This window comes from Lepidothrix coronata, unplaced genomic scaffold (genome assembly GCF_001604755.1).
Source record: "Lepidothrix coronata isolate B3197 unplaced genomic scaffold, Lepidothrix_coronata-1.0 Scaffold35, whole genome shotgun sequence".
Taxonomy (NCBI): Eukaryota; Metazoa; Chordata; class Aves; order Passeriformes; family Pipridae; genus Lepidothrix; species Lepidothrix coronata.
In genome coordinates, this window is record NW_016690215.1 from 5,457,983 (window position 1) to 5,475,889 (window position 17,907).

Below are 17,907 nucleotides of genomic sequence, written 5' to 3' on the forward strand. Positions count from 1 at the left end.
TCAAACCAGTCCTTGTTCTTCTTGAGGGAGAAGCCTAAGGATTCTTCAGAGGATTGCAGGATGCTGTTTTTAATATGGTGCCAGATTGTTTCAGGAGAGGAATCTGCAGAAACTGTGGGGTTTTCGAGCCTAGTTTGAAGGTTTGCCTGGAAACTGTCTCTTACTGTGGCTGATTGGAGATTGTTAACTTGGAGTCTTCTCCTTGGGATGCTGCCCCTTTTTGGTTTGAATTTGAGCTTGAAATTGAGTTTACAGCGCACAAGCCGATGGTCTGTTTGGCATTCTGCGCTGGGCAATGTCGATGTTGAGACGAACCAGCTCATGGGCAATTAGGGCAGACCAACGCTCAGGGCGTCCGCTATCCGCAGAATCGAGCATGGTTCTGATGTTCCAACATGCTAGAGTTAATTTAGGTACACCTTTGGAGGCAGGTGCATGCCTTTGTCTTTTGATCTTTGTGCGACCGCATTGGAAGAAGATGCCCGTTGGCCTGCGGTTAACCAACCGGGTGAAAGTGGAGATGAGCTTTGTTTAGGCCACCTTTTCTAGGCATGCTTTATGCAGATCACTCAGGCAAGGCACTATCTCACTTAATGAATACCCAGTGAACACAGCAAGTGTTTCTGGCCAGAAAGATCTGTTCACTGTATAGTTTGCTAGACAGTAGGCTGCTGCAGCAATTTGTGAAGGGAGGTACTTCAGAAAAGGATCAGCTTGAAGAAGACTCAGCTCTGCAAGATACCTTGCAAAGTTCTCTGTCCTCATACAGACTCCACACCTCTGAATATACTGAAGGAGGAACTGGTTGATGGTTGGGGCTGTTAGATCAAAACCAAGCACTTTGAGAAGCAGGTGCTCCATTCTTAGCAGCTGCTTCTTTGTGTAGGTATCATCTGTTATATAGACAAATTCATCCACTTCTGGTGGGTAGATCTCTTCATACTTCGCAGCCAGAAGAATCGCTGCTGTTCCTACAAGCTGCAGCTTCCCTCTGAGAACAGACATGCAGGAAAGAAACCTGTCCAGGAAGTTCACAGCCAAGTACAAAGTCTCTGTCCGAAGTTTATACTCTTCCCCTACTTCCACCAGCCAGTCTACCAAGATGGCACACATTCCTGTTGTGATATCTGGCTGCTTCTTCATGTAATAGGGCTTGGGCCTGAATCTTAGTTCAGCCTCTCGGAGGTACTGATGGATGTCTTCTGCATACTCTTCCACAGTCAGAGTTATGACATCTTCCATGTGATCCTCAGGCTGGGACTGGAAGGATGTGTCCACCACCATAGGAGATCCTGAACTCAGATCCAGTAGCAGGTGAATACTGGATGTCATTGCACTAGTATTCAGGTCACACTGGCTTGATTCCAGCTCTTCAGACACTTGGTAGCTGTAGTTTTCTTTATCTTCTGGGTCATCTATGTGGATAGCAAACCCTTGCTTCGATGCCGCGTTGAAAAAGCAGCTGGGCACTTCATCTTTTCCAGATGAAGGGATGGTGTTTTCAGAGCCAGGGAAGCGCTTGGTAACAGCAGCACCCTGGCGGCCGGGCCGCTGCTGCCCGTTCTCCGTCAGCACCCCCAGCACGGCCCGCCCGCCGGTGCTGCGGAGGGCGGCGGGGCACGACTCCCGCCACCCCGCCCGGCTCTTCTCAACAGTACGACGCATCGCCGCCCCGACGTCGGTACCTTTCGGAGGAGACAAAAAAACCCCACAAAAATAAAATTAAATTGTGGGAGGGGGAATGAAATCCTCTAAACCACCACAAGAGTGACGCCTCGGGCAATGCCTGCCTGCCTCCCTCCTGTCCGCCCCGCTGCCAGGGAGCCCGCACTGCACCGCACCGCGCTGCCCGGCTCGGCTCAGCTCCGCTCGCCACTGGCCCACGGAGACCGCCCCCCCGCCCGGCGCCCCTAAATAGGCGGTGGGTGCAGGCGGCGGCTGTTGGCCGCGGCCGGTTGGGAGCCCGGCGGCTCAACCCTAATCAGACCATTAGGGTGCTGCACTCTCACCGCTGCGACCCGGGTTCGATTCCCAGCCCCCCGGGCAGATGGAGCTCGTCAGCCTTGTAGGGCAATCCATCTAAGAGAAGGTCACTCTAAACAAACCTGCGTCCTGAGACCCTCACTGCCACTGTCCAAGTTTGCTTGGCCCCGGCAGATGAACCTCAGGATTAAAGGGTGGGCTCAGTTCAGCGCATGCTGTGTCTCACCTAAAAAATCCACTGCGCAGGCTCGAAGGGTCAATGACCTTTCCCAAATCTTCGCTCGCGAAGGCTGGCCATTATTATAGGAATATGACAATTCTGAAGGACCTTTATTTTAGAATAATAACAAATACCATCAGCAAAACATGCCATTTCATGAATATTGTTTGCATAGTGTACAAGAGCTGTAATGTTGCAAGCTTTGTCAAGTGAGGAATGTAGAGTCAAGTTCATGACTTTGATTGTAAGGGTTGTTACAAATTTAAATTAAAAATGTCTTATGCATAAAACACAGAGAACACAAAATTGGGCTGCTTATCATATTTTTCTCCGGCTATGAAACGCTTTTTAAAAATAATTGTTGCAAAAATATTTTTTTGAATTGGAGAACAGATTTTTTTTTTTAATTTATTTTTTTTTGGGACACAGTTTCTGATCTGTTACTGGAGCTGCTGTTTTCTTCTAGTCCTATTCCCCTTCAGAATATGTGATCACTGAACTGAGCTTATTCTGAATAAACTGTTAATGTCTTCTTTCTGATTTGAATGGAAGAGTTTTATGCCTCTCAGTCTATCAGAAGTTTTTATGAAGGATTTATGTGTTTACAACTATGTAACTTATTTCTTTGCCCAGCTGGATAAGAACATAATTAAGGTTGAATAAGATGGAAAAAATAGATGAATGGTTCTTACATGATAGGAATCTGATGGGGTAACTTATATTGCATCTTTAGATTTTTAAATTTTTATGTCTATCTGTAAGAGGTGAATCCAGAGAGTACTTTACTGGGGTAAATCATACCAGCCTTTGAAGTGTAGCTGTTCCTTTACAATTTGTGTAAATAAATTGAACTTTTTAAAAATTATGTTTTCTCATTTATCTAATCTTAGCTCTTTCAGGGATTGAGGAATGATTTGCAGTCTGTTTCCATTCTGTTGCAGGTTGTTTATAAATTAAATTTTAATCAAAAAACTCTTCTACAGAAAATTGTAAAGGTTGAAATGTTCTTGACTGACCCTATCAGCCCCATAGACCTTTTTCATGATCCCATGTGGGTTACTCTGTTCCATGAAAAAAATGTTGGTCCATCGTAGAACAGCTTTATAGGTTAAAGAAGAGAGGATCTGCTGTTTCTCACATGGAACAGTGGTCAAGCTGCCTCCCTTGTGGGGAAGACCCTGGAGATGCAGATGTCTCCAAAAAAGTGTATGTGCCACACGTGGGACCAGAGGGGTGATAGCTGGTAGCCCACTGGTGTTCCTGGCTCCTGTGTGCTTGTTCTGAATGTATCCACGCTGGAAATGGTCACAGGCAGTAAGTGCCGGAGCCTCCAGCACTTACTACCCCAATCTCCAGAGGTGAGAAGCTCGGGCAACAGGGATCTGTGGGAGCGTAGGTGGAGGGACTGTGCCTCCCTGTGGGTGGAGAATGAAGCTAAATGCAGAGTGAGACAGAACAAAATCTTGAATAGTTTTGTTTAGGGGGGAAGGGAGAAGGCAGAAACAGTCCTCAAATAGAAACATGCAGGAAAGGAAAAGGTAGAGTAAACAGTAACTAGAAAATTAAATGGTTTAGAGAAAATAAGGGACAGGAAGATAAAAACACAGATGTTGTGCACATATGATGCAAAACAGAAAATAGATGTTTAAAAAAAATCTCTTTTACAGATTTTACTTAAAACATGCTGAAATTCATGGATAGGGCATTAAAAACAGGCATCATAAAAAACACCTGTAATAATGTTTTGCTTGCTTGATTTGTAAGTGACCCATTGAATATGTTAGCATACCAGTGTCCTGTATGATCACACCTGTGAGTTCATGGTGCAGAAGCATTAATTACTTAAGGTCTGGCTCTATCGCTTCCTAATTACTTGGAAAGTACGTGGATAATTTTCCATTCAGTTGAAGTACAAATGATGTTTTATATGATTAGCAGGTGAAACAGACCTGTAACAAGTGTGTGTTTGTGACATCAGGTATATGTATCACTTGCTATGACAAATGAAGCTTTGCCTGCTGAACAGGTTCCCAAAACTTACTGTGAGAAGAGAGGTTATTCTGCCACAGACAGTGCTTCCTACAGCATTTCTACAAACCTGGTAACAAAATTAATATCAGGAGTCTAAAATATCTTTTTTGCATTGCTGTTACCTTCTGAGGAGACATTAGTAAGAATTATTGAAACAGATCCTAGGATCAATAGGTATTTTGCAACTATATTACTAGAAGCCTTCATTAAATTTATATTCTTGGCTACAACTTTACAGTTTGGTGGGGTTTTTTTGTAGATGTAGTTTTGAGAATTAATAAGTCAGATCTCTTGAGAAACAGTTATTTCACAATCACCTTACTAATGCTGTTGTTGGAACGTAAGTAAATGAAGTGTAAAGAATGGTATCAGTGTTATGGGATAACCAAGTAGCAGTTTCAGTGAACAAGAATGGAAGTTTTGTAAGAACGAGGTAAACAGAAACCAGCTTAGACTGAGAACTTTTCTGTGGTGTGCCCTTGGCAACAGAAGCAGGAAGAGTATCTCAAAAAGCTCTCCGAAATACTGTCAGAGCGGAAGGGTGAAAGTGCTGGCTTCCCTGAGGAACCAAAGCCTTAGGTAGTTGTGGGAACTAAAGAATAATTCCTCCTGTGAGCTTATCTTTTTTGAACTGACTTCAGTATTGCAGACCCTTTGCTCCCTGATAAAATGAATTGGTTGGTCTTTCGTTAAACCTGATCTAGAAGCTAAGGACTCTTAAGTAGCATAAGCTGATGTAAATCTACTGTGCAACCAGCCTCTCCCTTCATCCAATAGTGCTGTAGCATCCACTTGGAAAATACCAAATACATCAACCAGACTCTACTGAGGGACCCTATCAGAGTTTTTTCCCAGTTTTAAGTCCCTGGATGGTCCCTGTGCAATTGCAGAAGGTCATGGTGGTCATCTCCCTGTGCACAGCAGAGGCAAGAACCAGGATTTAAGCCATCTGGATCCAGGTCAGCCTGGATTTAAGCTGGGTTTGGTTAGGCCTGCATCCTTTGTATGAGCTGAGAAATGCAGACCAACAAACTGGGTGTTCTTTTCATCATGGGTTGAAGGGTGTATAGGCTTTTGACCTGAGATGAGGTCAGTCTCTTTTGGTAGGCAGTATCTAGTTTTACTTTGGCTAGCAAGGGACAAAGTGACCCTTGACCCAGGAAAACCACCCTTCTTTCAGGACACTGCTTATATAAGTATTCAGTTTGGATGGGAAGGAGGGAGTACATTTTTTCTACCCAACTTGTCTGATGTGATACCCAGTGTATGGTGATAGACATCAAAACCAAGATGTCAGCCACATGTAAAGAATGAATATTAAATAAACACCTGACATGGAAATGTTTCAGAAAGTGTAGTTGTATATGCTGCTGTTACAGTATTAACTAATTTAAAAAAAATAACAGACATCCAGAAGCTCAGTGTATTATGGCAGTTTTCTTCAATACTGAAAAACAAGAGGACAAGTGACTGTTATTGAGTGAGAGAAGTACAGTACCTTGCTCTTAGGTTGCTCTAAAGGATCCCATGGGCCTAGATTTCTTCCATCCTAATTTTGGCATCCTCCACTGCTGTTGTGCCTGGTGAGCTAAAGACCTATTTCCCATAGGTTTGACTGGGCTGTCATAACTTACGTTTTTCCTTTGTCTCCTCTTCCTACGTCAAATAAGTCAAGTAAAGGAGCTATTCGAGTGGTTACTATGATTGATATTTTTCACTACTGCAAGTAATGAAAGTGCTGAGGGTTTGTGTTGTCTGCTAGGGAGGCTAGAGGCAGAGCAGCAGTGTGGCCAGATAAGATGCCATGACCAGTTCTCACAGTCTACAATTACAGCCTCGTGTTTGTTTTAAAATGTTAATCTAGCTTCGGATTGGAAAACTTGTTTTTTTAATCTAGTGTGGTGTCATTTTAATACTATCAGACCTTTGTGATTGCCAGAATAGGACCTGGGAGGTTTCCGTGCAGATAATCTGTCTTAAAGTGTAAACATGCTAAGTAAAAAGCCATGATTTTTGAACTGAAAGCCTTATCTCTATTTTTGTGGGAGTAACTGGTGCATGAAAGTGCTGTCACTTACAGGAAGACATATGATATGGATACTTAAATCTGTTTTACTGGTACCTGTATGTGCTTTCCACAGTCGGGGATTTGCTTTACATTATGGGGCTTTGAGCAATCTGATCTAGGGGAAGGTGTCCCTGCATGTTGCAGAGGGGTTGGATCAAGCTGATCTTTAAGGTCCCTTCCAGCCCAACTGTTCTATGATTCTGTAGCTCAGCCTGGTATGAATGTCACCAAGTTGCTCAGTAGCAAGAGGACCTGTGTAAGGTCCATCCAGCTCCTTCAGCTTTTCCACAGGGTATGAAGACTTTATTTCAAAGAGCAGGGGCAAGCAGCTTTAACCGAGCTCTGAGGTGTGCACCTGGAGGTGTGACATTTGTCTGTTTGCTGCTCAGACCCAGGGTACTTGCTTTTATTTTGGAAACAGACCTTCCTCTGTATTTATATTTGCTTTGAGAGCTAACTAATGATGCCATCTCTAACAGCAAGAGCTGGTCTGTGCAGGGTTCTCTCCCAGGAAGGAAGGTATTATGGAATAGCCTAATAATAAAACAGTTCACCTGCCAGTACACATGGAAACCTATGAGTATCTGTTAATACTGTCCTCTTTAGAGTAGTGACACTAGAGAAGGCTGAAACGTGGGTTTTTTGTAATAAGTTGTTATGAGTCCCCAAAAGTCAACTAACTTTCACTAGTAATTGTGCTCACATAAGCATGATTTCCTTCTAACAACAGGCCAAAGATCTTCTGCAACAGCAGGAATTTTATTAATATTTCATGAGTAGATTAAGTTAGAATTTGCAGGATTAGAAAGAGGAAACTGGGTCAAATGCATGTGGTGTAAGCATCTAACTTCTTCAGTGCTAGATTCATATATGTCGTATTTGAAAGCTGAAGAAGCAGGGTTTTTTGTGGTGGTTTTTTTGGTGTGGTGTGGTTTCTTCATTTGACTATTTTATGGAAAAAATTATTTTTTGCTTTGGAATTTTGTGGGCCAAAACTCAGGAGACTCATGGAGTTTCACAGTGTGTCCAACCACTTCAGGAGTTGCTTTTCCAGCAAGCCCAGCACATTTCTGCACAAAGACTACACTGCTGCTTTCCAAGGCATATTACTGGGTTTGAAGAATGAGAGAGTGAGGATGGCAAGTGCTGTATCCTCACAGCTGAAATTTGAGTTCTCAATGCATGCAGCTCTTGCAGTAGAGCTTTTAAGGGCCTGCTGGAGCATAAACCAGCAAAGACAAAAACAATGGGCCCTAGAGGGGGCTCAGAAGGGCTGAGGGGACCTCTGGGTCTAGTGCCTGCCCACAGCACCACAGACCCTGGCCCCACATGTCCCTTCCCAGGGACCCCTGTGCTCATGGTGACAGGGTACTCCATAGTCTGGGCTGCCACGGGCTTGTTAAGAAGTATGTGTGATTCATGCTTCCCCAAACATTAGAGCTGTTCTGAGAGCAGAGATGATTCCCTAAGGTACACACAGGACTTTTCATGGAGCACCACAGCACAGCTTCCACAAGATTTCCTGAAGCTAAACAAACCACACTGAATATATGTACTGTTCCACTGTAACAGCGTGCAGCTGATGGACATACAAAGCCACTGCCAGCACTCAGATAAATGAAGTAATAACCTGAAGTTCAGACTAAAGGAAAGGAAGGTTTCTTACTCCACTGTTCTTTTCTCAAGATTGGTTGCACAGGATAGATGGAGAATGTAGTGATGACATCATGCTGTTATTGCAGGGGTCTTATAAACTGAACTAATGAAATGCAAGAGAAAGCATCCTAATGACCATGTTTTTTTCAAATCTCTCTTACACCTGTAGGTGTGTTAGTGGCTCCCTTGCATAGCTTCAGTTCTGTTTTAGTTGTTCTGACTCTCTCTTTGGCATTATGTGCAGCAATACTAGGCTTCATTTTGATTCAGGAGATGATGACACAGAGGATGGAAAAATAATCAATGTATTATAAGCCTCTTTGGAGCTTATATAGTCGATATGACTGCTCCCAGTGTTTTCACACACACATTTTTATTCTCATGTCACAATTATTCTTAATGGTTGATACCTTTTTTCTTCGTATTTTCAACCAGGCAGACATTTTTAGCGTTGGTGTAAAAATATATATAAATGGCTAAGCTATAACAAGGCTCTTAAGGGTCTTTGTGGCTTTGTAAAATATGTGTGGAAATAAAAAGTGTATTAATGTAATTGCTTGCTTAGCATTATTGTGGCAAAAGGTTTCTAAGTTTATTATTGTGGGAGATGTTTTTGTTATACAAAAATACACCGGTGCAAGATGGACTGTTGGGTATCTTTGCCGGTGCAAGTCCTGAGCACTCAGTGCAACCGGAGCCTGGGGAGGGTAACCCACCTAAGGAATCTCACTAGTCCTGGTTGGTGTCTCTGTGCTAACCTAGTCTTCCTCTTGCAGCTGCCTTTGGAAGCCATCATCTGTCCTGTAGTTTTGTCCTGTAAAGGGTTTTAGGTATTTTAAGAAAGCTGAGAAATACAGTGGTTGAACCTACATGATTATTATCCTCCCTTTGTGTTGGTTCAGATTCAATGCTGACATTGCATTGTGTTAAAGGGGACCTGAACTAACTACTAGGATTTGTCTTCCTCCTCCTTCTGAAACATCTCCACTGAGTAGTAACATGCAAATACAAAACATAAAGCCAAAGAAATGGATTTGTTTCTGGTTCATTTAGGCTTTTGTCCTGTTAATTCCATGGCAGATGTTTTCTTTCTAAGGCTGTACTATAGTGTGTTTTATCTGAAGTGAATGCCAGTGTCTACACTGGATGTTAAAATATCACTTTTAAGAAGGGCAATATTGTTAATGACAAAGAACACAGTCCCGAGGACAAGAGGACCCTGTTTCTGGGTTTCTTTAACTGGAACTGGATTGTTTTAACTACAGCTTTTATGACTGACTGACTGGCTTCTATCTCAGCTTTTTATCATAACATTGGGGGTTTTTCAGCAATTAAATCACTACTCCTTCACTACTCATGAAGTTATTTCAAACAAGGTTTTGCTCAGTAAAGATCAAGTTTGGTTTCTGTTATTAAATGTTATATACTGCCCCTTCACTAGGAGGAATTCCAGCTTCTCATGGGAATTAATTCTGGTTTTACTTGGAATTGAATTACTGTAGTTTTGTTTGGTTGCGGGTTTTTTTTATCATCATCTTCTTCTTTTCCCACTGTTCAGCTGTGAGGTCCGGCTGGCTGCCCCCACCACCACCTGCACTGCCCCCTCGACCTTCTGTGTCTCAGGTATGGACAAAGCTTTAGCCCTTTTCTCTGTATTATTTGCTTATTTATATTGCCACTGCAGTGATTAGCACTAGTTGGCTTGGACACAGCAGTTGTCCTTGCTTCCAGGTTCATGCAAATCTTCAGTTTGCTCTGTGGTTCCATGTCCTCCTTCACTGGTCTGCCTAATTGGTGTGTTGCAGCATCAAATTACAGACTAATTAAATCTCTTTGTAGTGGAGCTGACATGCACCCACTAGACCTAACTGCAAATTAAAGGCTAGCAAGGCTAGTCTACTAAAAAGTTTCATGTGTGAAGGCATGGGTTTGATATGTGCTATTTGCTTCTCAAGCTACAAATGCTCAGAGGACGTCTGCTAAGGGAACCACGGCACGTAAGAGTATATTTCACCCGTGGGTTTAAAAAATAATGCTAAAAGGAAGCAAATGCAATGCCACTGAAGTTGTTAAGTTTCAAAACATTAGTGATTTGCTTTTATGAGAAGTCTTTGGTTTTTGTTTTTTTAGAGCGTCATACAACCACAGCACAACACAAATTGAGAAAATCACGCATGTCTGCATCCAGATACTACTTCATGTTTTAGGAAATGATGGAGGATCGGCATCGGTTCTTTTTATGTTGTTGGCTGTGTTAAGTCTTAGGCAGCGGTATGCTTCATGTATTAGTCCTTTAGGTGAAATGTATAATAGAAAACAAGTCCACAGGGGAGTTGACAGCCCATTAAGTATAAAAGCTGGTGAGATACCTTCCTTGGGCCAGAAATGGTCATCACTTGAGATTTGAATCTACTCTTAAGTGTGCTGTTGAACACCTTCTACTGCACAGTACTTTTGATATAAATGATTAAAGGCTTGTTGCCATCCCCAGCTCCACCAGCAGCTTGTTTCTCTCTTCCTCTCCCCAGTCTTTCTTAACACCTGAGTGCAGTTTTAGCTGCTGTTGCAATCCAGTCTCCTGCCGATGCTCCAGCTTCCCACAGCACCAGCTCTGTGCAGTGCAAGCCCTCTTACTGTCATTGGGAAACGCAATAAATACAGCAAATCCTGTTCTTAGACAAAAAAAACCATTGGTTTCAAGCAAGGTTCTGTTAGTTGTTCGTTTTCTTGTCCTGTGATCAGTTTGCGTTTCCTTAGCGGGAGAGTGAGAACTTTATTTATGCATGTCCAACATCTTCCTTAGCAAATACTGAACCAACTGCTCATACTACACAAGGCCGTGTAGAGTGTAGGACCTTTCTAAAATGGTAAACACAAGAAGATCCTCATGTGAAATTCTTGATCCAGTCCCCTCCAATACAAAAGTCTGATTTCTAAAAGGGAAAAAAAGAGTTGCTTCTGTGTCTGCTCAGTAATGAATATGCAACTGATCCTTTACTAACGTGTCACATTTACTTAATTTATTTCTGATTATATTTAAAGATATTAAATCAAATATCTTATCAAAATACTATTGTTTTGATGTCTGTCAAAAATGTACATAAAACCAGTTCTTGAAAACATAATAAACTTCACACTCATCACATTGTTTATTTTATCTCCAAGTATGCCTTTCTGTCATAGAGGTAGCCAACAGTAGGGAACTATGTGTGATGGGGTCATAATTCAGCTGAGCTGACCCTTGCAAATACCATGTAAGCAACAGTAAGCATATGGATTACATTAGTCCAGGGGGGCCCTTGATTTAAAGAGCATGAAGAAGCTGGAGAGAGGGATCTGCTTTCAAAGCTGAGACAGGATCAAGAACTGAAGAAAAGCCATGATGCTGAAATTGCACATTCAGCTTTTTCCTGTTTCAAGATTTATCAAATTCTTCTTAAATTTCTGCTTTAACTTATTTTTCAACATGCTATTGAAACTCCTTTTTTATTATCATAACATTTTGCTATATGCCTGCTGTTAAGCACTGTGAATGACAAATGTAGCTTGGAAATGAAGCAAACCCTGCATATTTCAGGTGACCGTGCACCTTATAAGTATGTTCATGGTGTGATTATTTTGGCTCAGCTTTGGAAATCAGTTGATGGAGGGGAAATAATTTCTTTCTGAAGACTACAGTTTTCTGTGGATGGCTGAGAAGCCTGAACCAGCTGCCTCTTCAGAGTGAGAGTAAAGGGCTCATGGGATGTAAAGACCAAAGTGCATAAAAGAGAGGTATCAAGGGATAGGTATTACATTTCAGTGGAGCAGAAGTCCTGCTGTGAGCTTAATCAATAGCAATATAGAAATGGCATCTTGACTTTAGTCCTGTGTTGCTAGTTTTTTTAGTAGAATTTACTTCAGCCTTTAGGAAAACATTATTTTTCCTGTTAGAACCTCCAAGGTAATCAGCCTTGGTGAGTTACTGAATCACTGATTGTTCAGAGTGTGCCAAACGTCTCTAGTCATATCACAAACTTATTAAATTACGTCCACATCCAACTCTGCCTCCATAGTGCAGTCAGCTGAATAACGAAGGAAAACAACTGTATTTCTGGGTGAGCGTAGGACAAGGTAACACTTAGAGCTAATGCTGCTGTGGTCTTGACTCCACAGCTCAGGGGAATCACAGGCTTACTGTGAGAGGCTCAAGTCTTGGGATGCTGTGAGGACTTGGCCAGTTTATGGGGAAATAGCAGCGGGGCTGCCTCTGCTCTGGGTTGCTGCTGCCAGCCCATGCTGTTCCACACCTCTGGTGGGCAGACACCTTTACAGGTGGTGGCTGCATCTATTTTTACTTCTACAACAGCTTTTAGAGTTGGTGGATTTAACTCTGTGTTTCTTTCTTCTTGATGGCCTCTAAAAGCTCCTTCTCCTCGGAATGTTTCTCACTTGCCAAAGTCAGCATTTTATCAGCTTTGTATCAGTCTGTGAACTGTACTTAAGTTTTCCTCAGAGCTTTCACCGGATGCTCCTCTGATGCAGTGGTGCTTTTATCTAAGGTCCCTATGGTGACTATAAATAAAGATGAACAGAAGGCAAGTTTAAATAATGTGGATACACCATTATCTCCAGTTTATGATCTTTTAACCCAAATTCCAGCCCATACCTCTCCGCACTGCAAGCCATTTTGAATTGATGTTTTCAGTAAGACATTGTGAGTTGCAGTATGAAATGTTTTATTAGAATCATCAGTTCATACTGCTTTCATATTAAAAAAAAAAGAAAGTAATTAAAATTTTGCCTCATTTATGTAAAGAGTGCTTGGAAAGATTATGTATAGAAACAGGCTTATACAAAGACTAGGAGGGGTTTTTTTGGATAATATGTTATTTTGAAGTGTTTTACTTTTGTGTGTGTATCTTCACTGACACCCTCTTAATCTCTAGTAGCACTTGTCACCTTTTATCAAGTCTAAAGTAGCTGGCTTGGATTTAAGGATAATTTTATCTGTATCAGTTTCTCAATTTCTTTGGACCATAAGTATTTAATATGCTGCAAGCTATTGTAAAGACTTAGGACATGGGCAAGGCCTTACCTCTCTGCTAACTTCCCATGGCATGCTGTAGTTATGGTTTTTCTGCCTTTTTTGTTTATTACTTTTAATTTTTGTTGTTTTTTAAAAAATTTTTAGGTGTGTTTTTTGTGTCATCTTCATCATCATTCCCTCACCTCAAGTGATAGTGTAATAGAACAAATAACCTGTAGCTTGTTGAAATACCTACTGTAGTTTATTTCTGGGCTTGTAGAGAACAGAATTCAGTGGCTTGAGTAAGTTTTCCCGATCCTTTGTTCCTAACTTGATAGTAAACTTAAGGCATTGAGGAGGACTGGCATAAAGATGGCCCCAAAACTTTTGAGCAGATCCAGGGCTGTACAGAGAAAATTGGTGTAACTTGGACTTGCAAGAATCGTGGTAGGAAGGCAATAGCTATGTGGCTGTTTTGCAGGGACACATATTTCAGATAGGAAATAACTTTGGGTGCTCATGAATAATGTTCCACTGAAACCAAAGGTTTATGCTCATCTCATATAAGCATTGTTGTTGTTGTTGTTTTAATGGAAATAATACTTTATTACTGTTGGCTTTTAAGCCTACAGAAGTCATTTACCACAGCTGCTTTCTGTGGGAGATTTAGTAACATATTTATGTTAATAGGAATTACAGATGAACAGTGTAGAACAACTATAACTTTAGGATTTTATCCAACATCAGCTAACTATCTGCAGTGTTGGCCAATTAGATCAACATTCCTTTATTTAAATTACTCTATTTCAGTACCTTCCTGTCCAGTAATGAAGGCATATCTTCAGTCCTGTCTGTGCTGTATAAGGGGATTTGAAAACAGTGGAACTGGAAGAAAACTCTGTATATCTTGGCTGAAAAAACTGATGTTCCTAGTCTCTTTTCCCAGAGTCAAAATTTTAAGCCTGTTGGTTTTGTAAATTCACATTGGTTTGTGCTGGACTTTTGTTTCTGGAGACCTTGGGATGTGTTTTTCCCACCGGTTCCATGCTGGCAGCTTTGGCAGGCACTGAAAATTTATAGGTGAAGGAAAAGCGTTCAAGTGAAGTGGAATAGGTAGGCAGCTGTTAACATTATCAAATTGAAATATCCTGAGTACAGTGCAACTCTGAAGATTAAAATCTCACTGTGTTATGTGAGCTCAGAATTCAGCTGTCAGTTTAGTAGCCATCATTACCATTAGATGTTATTGATTTGGTGAAATCGTGGAAATGAAGCACTGTGAGGGATGATGGGTGGGTCACCCTGCCCAGTCACAGGCATCTGGTGGTGTTGGAAAGCAAAGATATTATTCTTTTTAACATATTGTGTGTTCTGCTCTCCAAATGTTACTCGATACTTCATAATTCCTTGAAGCTTTTTGGCCATTTATCATCCCGAATTGCAAGTGAAAACTGGGACCCAGTTCAAGAAGTTGTCTCTACTAACATGCCTTCACGTTCTGCTGAATCCATGGAGAGCCACGAGTATGGGGTATGCTCAGGCTGAGTTTGTAACCATCATGCCCATGCTGGTGTGTGGTGCTGAGGCCAAGAGATGGGGCAGGACTCCTGTCTGTCCTGCTGAGACCTCTCAGCCTTCTGAGCAGGCTGGCCATGTGCAGGCTCTGTGCTGGGAGGTGGTCCAGGCATCCCCCCCACTACCAGCATCTTTGGGTAAAGCAGAGATACAGGTTTGCTTATCTCTTACCAAGTTGTTTGGAGAAAATATTCAGCCCACTGAGGAATTCCTTTACTCTCTAAAATTATGTGAGGAATTTCAAGTGCTGGCAGGACACCTGGAGTTTTACAGGGAGGAACATTTTTGTTATATAAATAAATTACCCCCCAAAAAAGTAAGATTTTGCTTTTAGCATCCTGCTGTTTGTATAACTGATGGTATTCTCCCAAACAACCATTTTATGTTAAACCAAAGGATACTTGTTAGCTTGCATTTACAATCACTGTGCTAGAAGAGGGTTGGTTTTTTGATCATCTCCATGGTCTTGGCTGCAGAATAACATACCTTGTATAAGCAGTGCAATAAGTACTGAAGAAGGCTGTAACAGTAATGAAACTGAAAGTGTTCCATAACATGAAAGATTTTGCCATCTGCCACTTTAATATAAGTGGATTATCTTCCTCTCATGAAAATTATATATTAAATCTAAGATGGCCAGACAAAATAAATTATGATTTAAGAAGTGGTGGAAAAGTAGCACAGTTAAAATTGAATTTGAGGAGTAGTTGATGGATGCTATAAAATCCTTTCTAAAGAGGTTTTTGGGAGAGTATCTTAATTAAAATATGTTGTAATATTTTTTTAACTTGGCTTCACATTTATCATAAAAACAACAATAAAAAGAAGCTAAGAACTCAGTGTCTGTATCTGTAGTGGAATTCACATAGCCCTTTCTAGCTTACGTTAATCTGGTTTTGTGGAAGTTGAAGCATTAAAACAGATTGTTAATGCTTCCATCTGGGTCCTATTCTTTCCTTGCGAATGAGCTGAACATCGCAGCAATTTGTTTGTATTTACTGCCTTTCTCCTCAACCTTATCACCAGCTCTCAGATAGCTCAGGGAAAGAAAAGCTTATCGAAACTTCAGGGCTGCACAGTGCTGAGAAAGCAGTCAGCGCACTAAGACCCTGGCAGCTTGTTGCATTTGCATCCCTGTGGGTTTTTTCCTGTCTTACCATTTTCAGTTTTTGTAACAAGCAATAAAAAGAATTGATGATTCAGTGTGGGATGCAGAAGACTCACAGAAACTGGAATTGAGATGTCTTGACTTCTCAGAAATTGGCTTTAAGCACAAAAATATGAATGTTTAGAAAGGAGCAAAATACCTATTAAATGAACTTATGTAGAGATGATAGAAGATTGCAATGGGCACATACAGAGTGTTAAGTATATGTAGTATCCTACTTTTTTTTACAGATAAGCTATTCTCAATACTTTTTTTACAAAGCTAAGCAGTGGCACTGTGTAGGTAATGATTATAGGCTACTTCAGTGAATGCACAGAGATAATTTCATTTCTGTGAGTAGTGCCATTGACTACAATGGGACTATTTCCATATGTAAAGTTAACCTGGAGCACAAGTGTGGGCAAAATTGAATTGTGGGAAAGACTGAATATATATTTCACCTCTTACAAAAAGCGTCTCAGGTAACAGAAATATGAAAGGTCCATGTAGACCTTCTGTTCTGGAACATCAGTTACGGATTATATTGAAATGAGAGTGTGAAATCTACGTATAATCCAGCATTGCAAAACAACAGAACTGGAAATGTAAGCAAAGACCCAGTTGTTAAGATGCTGTGTTCTTTTACAGTTGCGAAAATCTTTTATCTAAGGCTTTCAAACACTTAGTACTTAAGTGAGTGTTACATATTCTTTTAGAAAGGTGCTGTTAAGTATCATCACATGGAGCAGTGAGGAGATTATGAATGTCTGGTCAAGGCTCATGTGATGAAATAATGAGCATTTGCAATTCCTAATGCTGTTCTTAATGATGAGGAATTATCTGTCCTAATGCTCAGTGTTGGCCGTAGGCCACAGGTTGGGCTCTGACTGTGGCCGTTGCACAGAAAATTTATTGGCCAGTTTTACCTTTTGCCTGGAAGAATGGGAAGGCTATGGCTCTTCCCAGAAAATTCAAGACTGTGCTGAGGAAAAAGTGGATACTGTCTGTTAATAACACACTGGTCTCTGCAAAGAGAATCTCTTCAGGAGGTTTGGAATAGGGCACTGTCTTGCTCTTTTCTATGGTCGCTTAACTCTGCTTCCCAAAATCAAGATACTCTTAGGCCTGGTCTGCAGCCTCTGTTTGCACTGCTGGTAGTGCAGATGAGCAGGATATTCTTTACTCATCTACTGTAACCCTGGGTGTGTTCCCAACCGTACCAGCCAGCACAGCAGCACTTAGAGTGTCAATAGCTTATTCTGTTCTGTGGACGTGAGTGAGACATCTCCATTGAAGCACTTCTCCACTACTAGAACTGAAATTTCCTTTGAAAGACCGTATTGTATAATGTATAATCTTTCAGTTTTATGTACCAATGGTGAAGTATTTAAATATAAATGTGCTAAGTTTCCAATATGTGGGAAAATTCTAAGACATTTCTGTGGTGGAAGGAGGTAGTTTATGGCTGTGTTTCTGAATGAGATTAGTTGCCCAGAGACTATACTAAGCATGGTATTAAAACAATGAAGAACTAAAGAGAACCCACCTCAGCTGCTCCTGGTGGATCACCTTTTCCTTGTATGCCACTGCAGGAGCTTGGACCAGAGTACTGTTGAGCCAGGCTCACTCTGCCCATACTAGAAGGCTACTACTAGTGGCTTTCACCCCATATCCAAATCAGTGAAGGGAAGGAAATCTGCAAGGAATCCCTCTGCCAAAAGAAAAACCAGGAGTTATTTTTCCTTTAGAATCTGTGTCGGGACAATATGGGGAGACATCAGCTTGCAGATGTATTTGTAAAGCTTCTCAGAGAAGACTTTGTTGTGTTAGCTGCATCAGCAAACCTTCTTCGCATTGATGCATGATACAGTTAACAAAAAATTTTTGCCAGAATTAAAAAATTTTTGCCTGGGTTAAATGCTGTCTGTCCCTGAACAAAAGCCCCTGCAGCAGCACACAGATCTGTTTTTACGCTTGGGCTCTTGTGTCAGAGTCATTGCCCTGAGGAGTGGAGGTCTTTCTAGAGGAGAGCTTGTAACTCTGACAGCAGATAATTCATGTATAGAGCTGGTTTCTGCGTGAGAGGGAAAGGTGACTTTGGGAAGAGCCGAGGCTCAGCATGCCCAGTGGCAGCATACCCGTGGGGCAGGCTCAATCTGCAGGCTTCTAGTGATGCAGACACCTTTTTTTTTTTTGGTACTTTCTTCCGAGCAAAGTAT

The 17,907-nt window shown here is 41.4% G+C and overlaps 1 protein-coding gene and 1 pseudogene across 4 annotated transcripts in view; one reads left to right on the forward strand and one right to left on the reverse strand.

Annotated features, from left to right (window-relative positions):
- REPS2 (RALBP1 associated Eps domain containing 2) overlaps window positions 1–17,907 on the forward strand; it is a 128,811-nt gene that overhangs the window by 96,758 nt on the left and 14,146 nt on the right. For all 4 annotated transcript variants that reach the window (XM_017812283.1, XM_017812286.1, XM_017812285.1 and 1 more), the window contains exon 14: window positions 9,517–9,581. In XM_017812283.1, coding sequence (XP_017667772.1) covers window positions 9,517–9,581 — 65 coding nt within the window. The remainder of the gene's footprint in view (window positions 1–9,516; window positions 9,582–17,907) is intronic.
- Window positions 532–1,665, reverse strand: LOC108495962 (annotated as a pseudogene).